Source organism: Nylanderia fulva, unplaced genomic scaffold, assembly GCF_048542155.1.
Source record: "Nylanderia fulva isolate GAGA-0341 unplaced genomic scaffold, ASM4854215v1 Scaffold271, whole genome shotgun sequence".
In the NCBI taxonomy this organism is placed as follows: Eukaryota; Metazoa; Arthropoda; class Insecta; order Hymenoptera; family Formicidae; genus Nylanderia; species Nylanderia fulva.
In genome coordinates, this window is record NW_028190338.1 from 96,105 (window position 1) to 106,129 (window position 10,025).

The 10,025-nt window shown below is 33.1% G+C and overlaps 1 protein-coding gene and 1 long non-coding RNA gene across 2 annotated transcripts; both read left to right on the forward strand.

Moving 5' to 3' along the window:
• Positions 1-1,140: 1,140 nt before the first annotated feature.
• Positions 1,141-1,625, forward strand: LOC114932802 (uncharacterized). Its single transcript, XR_003819954.2, has 3 exons — positions 1,141-1,240; positions 1,337-1,436; positions 1,540-1,625. It is a non-coding gene; the product is annotated as an uncharacterized LOC114932802 (long non-coding RNA).
• A 2,983-nt stretch (positions 1,626-4,608) lies between these two features.
• Positions 4,609-9,823, forward strand: LOC114928132 (uncharacterized). Its single transcript, XM_029299220.2, has 7 exons — positions 4,609-6,496; positions 6,570-6,632; positions 6,721-6,859; positions 6,942-7,116; positions 7,677-7,855; positions 7,986-8,140; positions 9,372-9,823. The coding sequence occupies exons 1-7, from the start codon at positions 5,901-5,903 to the stop codon at positions 9,517-9,519; spliced, it is 1,455 nt and encodes a 484-aa protein (XP_029155053.2). The 5' UTR covers positions 4,609-5,900; the 3' UTR covers positions 9,520-9,823.
• The last annotated feature ends 202 nt before the right edge of the window (positions 9,824-10,025 follow it).

The window sequence follows — 10,025 nt, forward strand, 5'->3', positions numbered from 1 at the left end:
TACTATTTTTCATTACATATTCTTGTAGCTTACCTCGAGAGCTTTCCAAAACACTACAACAAAATATTTTTTCATTAAGTATTTTTCGAGTTATTAAGGCTGCAAATTTGCAGTATTTTGACATAAAATGTCAATTTTGTATTATAAAATATCTTGGGAAATATTCATTTTTCGATTATCATACCTTAATACTTTTATGCACAGAATAATGAGACAAATCAGTTGGTGTAAAGAAAACACATAGTTACTTTTAAAAAAAATATGAAAATTGCAATAAGCAGTTACATAATTTTTCTTTAAAACAACTATGTGTTTTCTTTACACCAATTGATTCGTCTCATTATTCTGTGCATAAAAGTATTAAGGTATGATAATCGAAAAATGAATATTTCCCAAGATATTTTGTATTTTATGTCAAAATACTGCAAATTTGCAGCCTTAATAACTCGAAAAATACTTAATGAAAAAATATTTTATTGTAGTGTTTTGGAAAGCTCTCGAGGTAAACTACAAGAATATGTAATAAAAAATAATAGGTTCCATTTAAGAAATTGAAGGTTACCTTCACGTGATCTTCAAATGACTATCCAAAGTTAAACCAATGGTACCTTCTTATGTCCCCCTCAAAACCATATAACTTTTGTCTAAAACATTTCTTCGTAAAATGCATAAAAACGGAAATATTTGAGGTGATAGATTAAAATGAATCACCCTGTATATATATATATATATATATATTTATTGTTATGTCCGCGGATCCGATTTCGCGATATATTGATATCAGCCGCGACACGCAACGTCGTTCACTTGCGAACCGTGAAAGAAATCGTACTCGTATTTAGAGGAACGAAAGACTTTTATTAAAAGATATTAAATAGAAGAAATACAATAAAAGGAAAATGGGAAATTATCGAACGAAAGCCGAATCCGCTCGTGACAGTTGCGGAATTCGAACTCAGAAGACGACAGCTGTTGATCAACAACCCTTGACAACGCCTTGACAAGGCGACGTTCGTAGATCTCATAGAAGACTCGATGACTCAATGTTCGAAGACAAATTCAGAGATCGTAGTATAACACGGACGTTACAATATATATATATATATATATATATGTATCTAATGAAAATATTATTTACAGATTGCAAAAGAGAAAAGAAAAGATTCCAAAGCGGATTAATATCCGTTGCAAAGCTGATAGAGCAAAACTGAATGGCTGGGATTGCTGGCAATGCGAAAAAGTAATATTATATTAATATTACACCATTAATATATTAATATTACAATAAAATATATTTCTTGATAAGAAAGTATTAATTGTTATATATAATTTTTAGTATTACAAGGCTTTAACCCTATCTGAAGAGGAATTGCAAAAGCGAAGAAATCAATGTTCGCGGCATCGGCACAAGTACGAAAGACCGCGAACACCAGAAGGTACTCATATATATTTTACGTTTCTCATTATTTCATATATATACATATATACATATAATACATTTATTATATAAAATACAATGTAATCTTTTTTTCTTAACAGGTTTTTGGGATCCAGATTTTCCCGAGATGTCTCCGTCTCCATAAGACATTGTGAAATTTTATATATTGCTATTAACAAAAAGATTAACAAGGATTAACAAATATTGTAATTTTGTAAAAAATAAATAAAAACAAAAAAATAATAAAAATATTAAAAATAATATAAAAAAATTATTTTTTTATCGTTTGCAAATTGACCAAAGAATCTGCCATTAGTACGTTTTTTCCCTCTTTTCTCTCTTCTCCTTGTCCTCCTCGTTCCTCTCCACGTTCCTTTTCCATCCTCTCTTCTCCTTCTTCCTCCTTCCGAATCGTTCTCCCTTCTCTCTGCTCTCCTTTTCCTCTCTTTCCTCGTCTCTCTCTCACGCTCTCTAGTCCACTATCGCTTTCTTTCTCCATCTACCGCCTTTCCTCCTTTTCTTCTCTCCTTTCTCCATCAATACGTTTTTTTTCTCTTCTTCAGTCCCCTCCTGTCACCATCCTTCTCCATCCACCGTCCTTACTCCTCTTCTTCTTCTCTTCTTTCTCTACCGTTACTTTCTTTCTCTCTCTTCTTTCTTTCTTTCTTTCTCTTCTACTCGTCCTCCTTTCTCTGACACTCCCTTTTCATCCTCTCTCTTCCTTCTTCTTCCTTCCGTGTCTTTCTGTTCCAGTCACTCTTTTCCTTCCTTTCCTCTTTCCTCTGTTATTCACGCCTCCTATCACCTAGCCTTCTTGTTCTTCTTATCACGTGTTCTCTCGTTATCGTTACTCCTATCTCCATCTATCTCTGCATCTCTTCCCTACTTCCATCCGTGTCTCCTCACACTCATCCGATCTATCTTCCCGCAGGGGACATTTGAAGTGCACAAGTGTCGGGGTTTAGCGTTCCTCCGGTCCTGAGCTCAGTACATTGCACAAAATCACGAACATTTACACTAGCACCAGCGACAGATTAAACATTTTGCCGCCCCTAGGCAGCGTACATTTTGCCGCCCCTAAAAGCAAAAAAAAAAAATTTAGTACAAAATATCAACAATTTTCTGTTACCCCTGCATTAGCTGGTGAAAACGTAATATATTTTTAAATATTTTCACGACCCTAAAGTGCACCACGAGGAGGTTTGCAGATAGGATTTTACACTCCTTTTTTTACTTTCTTTATTTTTTTTACTTTTTTTCGAAAATTTTCTGTCTTCGAAAATTTGCCGCCCCCTCCAATTTGCCGCCCTAGGCAAATGCCTATGTTTGCCTCTAGTGTTAATCCGTCGCTGACTAGCACACGCTCATTACTCTACTCTTACCGTTCGACTTCCCTTATCCCCCATCCAAAAGAAAATTGGAAAGCCCTTTTTCCTTTCCTTCCTTCTTTTCCTTTCCTTCCTTCTTTTTCCTTTCCTTTCTTTCCTTCTTTTCCATCCTACCTCCTCCTAATCATTCTCCCGTGCTACTGCTTTTCATCTCTTCTTCTACGTTATCCTCATCCTTGTTCACGTCAATCTTATTTGAATTTTCTTTCCTGTATAACTTCTTCTCTCTGCCCTCCTCCACTTGTCCTTCATTTCCTCGCTTCACTCACTATCCCGTCATTCTTTTCCCTCATTTTTTCCGCCTTCCTCCGCCTTTCACATACTTCTTTCCCACTTTCCTTCACGATTCACAATCCTGCTTATCCTTCCCGTCTGCCATTTCCCCCCCTCTATTATTATTAATATTATTTAATAGTAATATATTTTTCAATTTTTCTAGCCAGCTGTGGTCTCCAAATACACTAGCACACAAATATGTTTATTTCTATGTATTTTCAATCATTTTATACAATACCATACACTATTTATTTGTTTTCTTAATTCACAGGTTAGATTGCTGGCTGAGATATTACTTACAATAAATAAGGGACGAGGTTTTTGTAATTTGTATAGTATAGTATTTTTCTTTTTAAGTTACATATTTTTAAATTTTAAGTAGATTACAAACTTTTGTCTTTCTTTATTTCAACTTTTTCATTTTTTTCATCTCATTATCATTTTTATTCGTTTCTTCCGTTTATATTTTATTTCAATATGTTTCGTTTAGCGAAAAGGCGCAGTCGCAAGCCTTTTCATTTATTATCTACAGTTCATCGTCGTCGTTTAGAAAAATTAGAAAGAGATGCGGGTAATGAATTTCTACAAGAGAATTTAAAGATTGCCAGTGCTAGAGTCGATTCAAACTTTGTTGATGAAGGTCAAATTCTTGCGGAATCTAGTCAGCCAGGAAATGAGGAAATTGCATTTTATTCTAATGCATCATCTGATGATATGCAGTTTGATGAGGCATCAAGTTCTTCAGATGCTGCTAAATCTACTTCAGATAGTGATGATGCATTAGATACTGAGCCTCAAAATACTCGCGATAATTTTCAAGAACGCCTTGCTGAAGTCTTCGTACGTAGTAATATGTCTCATGCGCAAGCAAATGCTGTTTTACAGGTAGTTCGAACACATCCCTGTTTATCCACATTGCCAAAAGATTGTAGAACGCTTTTAAAAACTCCACGGATCACGCATCTCACATTTAACATTGCAGGAGGTGAATATCTTCATTTAGGGTTTGAGGCAGGAATTCTTTCCATTCTTGAGCAAACTTCTCCGGATCTGATTCCACTTGACACTTTAATGATAGACTTTAGTACAGATGGTGCGACATTAGATGGGCAGGGCAAAATTCAAATGTGGCCGATACAAATTAGAATTGCAAATATTCCGCGAAGTAAACCTGAAATTGTAGGTCTTTGGCGAGGTACATCGAAACCAAATAGCGCGAAAGAATTATTTCAGAATTTTGTAGATGAAGTTCGAGATGTATTAAATCGTGGAGGAATTGCTTTCCGTAATCAACTAAAATAGTTCAATTAAGATGTTTCATAGCTGATTCTCCTGCGCGAGCTTTTGTTTTGGGTCATAAAGGTCACGGTAGTCTATTTCCGTGTTCAAAATGTTGGATTCGGGGAAATTGGCTTCGTCGTGGATGCGTAGCGTANCGTGGTATTCAGCATAGGCCCCGTACAGACGAAGAATACAGAAATAACATTGATGGAGAACATCATACTGAGTCAGAATCTGCTCTGCTTCCTTTAGAGATGGGATTGGTAACTCAAACGGTTTTCGATTACATGCATACTGTATGTCTTGGTGTTGTTCCCAAAATAAATAGTGTTCTCGTCGATGGAAAATATAATCCAACTTTAAAACTTTCTGCTAGATCACTTGAAATTATGACTGCACGTCTACAACAAGTTGCGAATTACATCCCTAAGGAATTTTCACGAAAACCGCAATTAATGAAAAAATATGGAGGGTTTAAGGCCACGGAAAATCGTCAACTTCTTCTATATACTGCCCCAGTTATTTATTACGGACTTATAAATCCTACTGCATACAAACATTTTCTTTTATTACATTCCGCAATTCGAGTTTTGCTTAGTTCTTCCTTATCAGAAGACCGTCTTGATTTTGCATCTACAGCATTAAACATTTTTGTAAATAGAGCAGAAGATATATATGGTCCAGAATTTCTCTCATACATTACTCATTGCCTTTTACATCTCGTAGATGACGTTAGACGTTTTGGTTCATTAAATGAATTGTCTATGTTTCCATACGAAAACAATATGATGTATTTCCGCAAAGCTTGCCGTAAACCTCATCAACATTTGCAACAGATTGTAAATAGGCGACATGAAAATTTACAAATCACACAAAAAATTGTGAATGATCACAATAAAGTCATACATTCCGGTAGACCTTGGGTTAGTCCTACAGTTTTTAATGTTCCCTTAGATAGTCGCCAGTTTCAGATCTTAGACACAGGAAAATTTCGTCTATCAGTAAAGGATCGGGATAATACAATAATATTAAAAAATTCAAAGATTTGTCTTGTTCAGAGCATCATTTTCTTGCGTGATCATTATCATTTAGCGGTTAAAGAGTTTTGTAGAGTTGAAGATTTTTATGATATTGGTTTGTCATTGTCATCATCAGTAGGTACCTTTCGATGTTCTTTATTATCTGATGAAATTATTATAATAGATTTGAATGAAGTGCAGAATAAGTGTTTCCGTATACCTTATTGGCACACTGAAGGGCATATAGATCCTATTACTGATGTCTGGGTAGTTGCAGTTATTCTACATACTATGGATTAGGAACATCATTAGGTAGATTAGAAATATCAGTTCTAATTTCAGTAGGTGCATTCTCTCTAAGGCCTTTAAATCCATACATAAACTCTTACTACAACGTACAAACAAAAACGGAACATAGTTTTACGATTTTTCTTGTCGATTCAAGTTTATATGCGGGTTTAAATTTACGATCAATGAATGTAACGTAATGCATTAATTATGGAAGAACATGTGCGGAGAGTTTTTTTAAAGATGAGTCAAGAGCGAGGACGAGGAAGAGGAAAAGGAATGAACACCGAAGGGAAAACAGCGTCTGCATTGCAATTATTAAACAAGGACATCGAAAAATACCGCACAAAACACATACACAAACCTAACATAACTACACTTCACAAAAATACACAAAAACAAGCAGCCTCAGCATCATCCAAGTATCATTCACAATCTCCAGTATCATCATCCTTGCATGTTCCATCACCATCATTCTCATCACAACACTCAAATAAACACATGCCTCCTCCATCAGCACCATTACAACATAGATCCATTGTATCACATTCACCTTCAGTAACCACTCAATTATCCGCACAAGACATTACACCAGTACAACGCAAACAAACATTATCACGCTCGTCTTCATCAGCATCTATACAATCATTCACGCAAAAAGTCCAGTCATTATTCAAACCACCATCACAACAAATAAACAGGAAACAAACACAATCAGGATCATTTGTTCATGATGTACGCAGCCATCGCCTGTCCACACATAGAGAAGAATTGATAAAAGAAAAGGAAATAATGCAGTCTCTAAAGTAAGTTTTAAAAATAATTACAATAAAAATAGTCATTTATGTGCACGAATAAAGGCATTAAATTTCATTTTAGAATCATTATGGATCAACTACGTCGAATGGAAGAACGACAAATTTCTATAGAAAATAAAACCGAGTAAGTATATTAATGATTTTATTAAAGAATAGCAAGCAAAACTGAATACTTATAAATACATTAATTACATAATTTTATTTTTTTACAGTGAAAATGCAAAAACTATAAAAAGATTATTAAAAGAAACTACAATGAAGAGACCAACAAAGCCACAGGAGGTCTCATTTAAAATTGTGGATGATTTCTTGGCCTTCGAAGAAGTTGATGAAGAAATTTATAATGATTTGGTAAGGATATATTTTGAAATATAATATTTTCTAACACAAATATATATAGTAATTTTTCACTTTATCAAAAATTTTGTATTAGGTGAGATACTTCATTTATCTTGGACGAGCCAATCCAATAGATTGCGCCGCGGAATATTTTCGCAGCGTATTTCCAGAAGACGAGGAGGTTTCATCACACCTCACTCTAAATGGAAAAAGTGGACAACGAGGGGGCTGTAAATTGCGGGACAGTCGCTTCGCTCAGGCATGTCAAGGTTTGTAAAAATACTGTCAGTGTATGATGTGCATGTGTCCTACATTAATTACGTTTACACGTCAAACTTAATTGAATTTAGTAACTTCCGTTTTGAGGTAGGCTAATCACAGTCATTCTTCTAAAAAATAAAACAGCTGTCATTGACCAACCTTATATGTCGTCTACAATGGGACTTTAAGAAAGAAATTTAAGATTTAAAAAATTGACTAATATTCATTATTCTTCTCTAAAGTCAATTGCAATTGGTTAATTTCTTAAATTTCAAATCTTAAAATCCTATTGTAGATGACGCATTAGAACAACTAGGATGTTATTAAATTTGATTAAAGATGACGTAAATGTAATTATTATGGGTCGTAAAAATAAAAATGATCATGACCTTATACTTCAATTTTTTAAAGCAAATTCTGAAAGATATATGATTGTAATAATCATATGTATAACTTTAAGAATTTGCTCCAAAAAATTGAAGTATTTATCAAGTTAATTTTTATTAATACGCGGGGGGGGGGGTCATTGAATACAAAACTAAAGTGTTTTTTGTCTATATTTTTTCAGATGCTATGAACTCAAACAAATATTTTATTAATCCCAACAACGTCGAATTTTATGACGCCCTGGAAAAGGCTTTAAAAAGTCTTAAAACCAGAAAATGGCGTTACAATAAGAAACGACGCCAAGAAAATGAGGAGGACGTCCCACCAAATCGACGCCGCCGAATAGACAACGAAGATGAGGTCTGTGTTTCTTATTTTTACTTTTACTTTTTTATTTTTTTTAGTTGATAATTCTTCCAATGTAAAGAAAAAAAGATAAACTTTGAACCAGTGCAACTAGTTCTAAAAAGAATAAACTTTATGATTACAGAAAACTACAGAATTTGAAGATATCGTGGAGACTGAGCAGGAGATCGATGATGACGAAAACTTAGAGAACGATTCACTTGGTGGCAACGATGAACTAACAGAGACTCAACACACGGAGGAAACTGAGGAGATTGAAGATACGGAGGACGCTTTCTGGTAAAAATATTTATATTTTCAAAATTTCATTAATTTAGGAATTTTACAATTCATCTATATATATATAAGCACCATTTAATATATATATATATATATATATGTATGTATGTATATATATATATATATATATATATATTAAATAGAACACTTTAAAATTATCCATAAATATTCTGACAATAGTATTGAATTATTTTGCATATTATAAATTTTATAAAAATTTTTTACATGTATACATATAAATGTTAAATATTCCTTAAAATTTTTTTTTATAATTTCCTCAAAAATGTTTTAAAAATCTAAATTTTTTGTAATAATTTTTCAGAATTTATTATTAATTAATAATGATATCACTGGTGTTTTTGCTATGGAGGAAATATTACAAAATGTAATTAAAAAATAGGGTAAAATGTAAAAACATCATACATTTCAGAAATATTCATTAATCTATATATATATATATATATAGATTAATGAATATTTCTGAAATGTATGTTTTTACATTTTACCCTATTTTTTTATTACATTTTGTAATATTTCCCCCATAGCAAAAACACCAGTGATATCATAGTGATATATTCTGGATGTCATTAACGATATGCGAATGTCCGCTTGTGTTACAAGTGTAATGTCACAATGATATCTGAAAATATCGGAAATATTTTCACAATAAGCAACGTTCTACTCTGTCTTTGAATGTATTTCATTTATTATTTATAGCGATACAAAAAAATCCAAAAGCGTCATTTTATCTTTAATTTCCATTGAATAATAATGTACATCGCTTGTGTCACAATGATATCATTGTGACATTACACTTATTGTGATAAAGCGGACATTCGCATATCGTTAATGACATCTAGAACATATCACTATGATATTACTGGTGTTTTTGCTATGGGGGTTATATTTTGTCCTATCTTTGAATGCATTTCATAATATTTATATAGAGATATAAATTAATGTTAATATTATATTATATCTTTATTTTTTGCTATATAGATAAAAAAATAGAATCAAATAATGCGATTTACGTTAATATACATTATTATTCAATGGAAATTAAAGATAAAATGACGCTTTTGGATTTTTTTGTATCGCTATAAATAATAAATAAAATACATTCAAAGACAGAGCAGAAAGTTGCTTATTGTGAAAATATTTCCGATATTTTCAGATATTCTGATTTTACGCAATCTTTATGAGAATTCTGACAATTTTTATTTTTCACCAGGGATGAGGATAACATCGCTGAAGAAATCCATGAAGATGCTGAAATGGAAAATTACGTGGACGACGATAAGATCCAAGAAGACACAGAACGCGTAGACGATATGGAAGTACTGAAGTACTTAACAGAAAGTAATGTATGGTCAACATAATATTTTTTTAAGTACTTTGGAGAAGCAGTATCAAATTTGGGACGTGCTTCACAGGGATCGGCGGGGAGGGGCCGTTCTCACCTCTAATTTATTTGTTTTCTGTTTCAGGTAAAGCCTTGTGTCCACGATCCGAGAATTCGGTCCGAGAAGTTTGTAGCCAATAAAATAGCCGCTTTTCTGTAAAAGCTGCAAATTGATTGGTTACAAACTTCTCGGTCCGAGAACTCGGACCAAATTCTCGGATCGTGGACACAAGGCTTAAGATATGGAGGGGCAAATTTTTTGGTTGTGCCTCACAGGAAAAGGCGGGGATGGGGCCTTTTCTCCCAAAAACAAAATAATAATAGGAAAAATTGATAAACCTGAAAAATAGGCCAGATAACGAGCAAAAAATTTTTTTAGATGTAGAAATAATTGAAACTTATTTATTTGTATTATAAAAGTATGATGAAGTTCAATTATTTCTACATCTAAAAAAATTTTTTGCTCGTTATCTGGCCTATTTT

Coding starts and splice junctions, on each gene's coding strand:
- LOC114928132 (XM_029299220.2), top strand. CDS start 5,901: ATGGAAGAACATGTGCGGAGAGTTTTTTTAAAGATGAGTCAAGAGCGA. Junction 6,497..6,569: donor GAAATAATGCAGTCTCTAAA/GTAAGTTTTAAA, acceptor ATTTCATTTTAG/AATCATTATGGATCAACTAC. Junction 7,117..7,676: donor CTTCGCTCAGGCATGTCAAG/GTTTGTAAAAAT, acceptor ATATTTTTTCAG/ATGCTATGAACTCAAACAAA.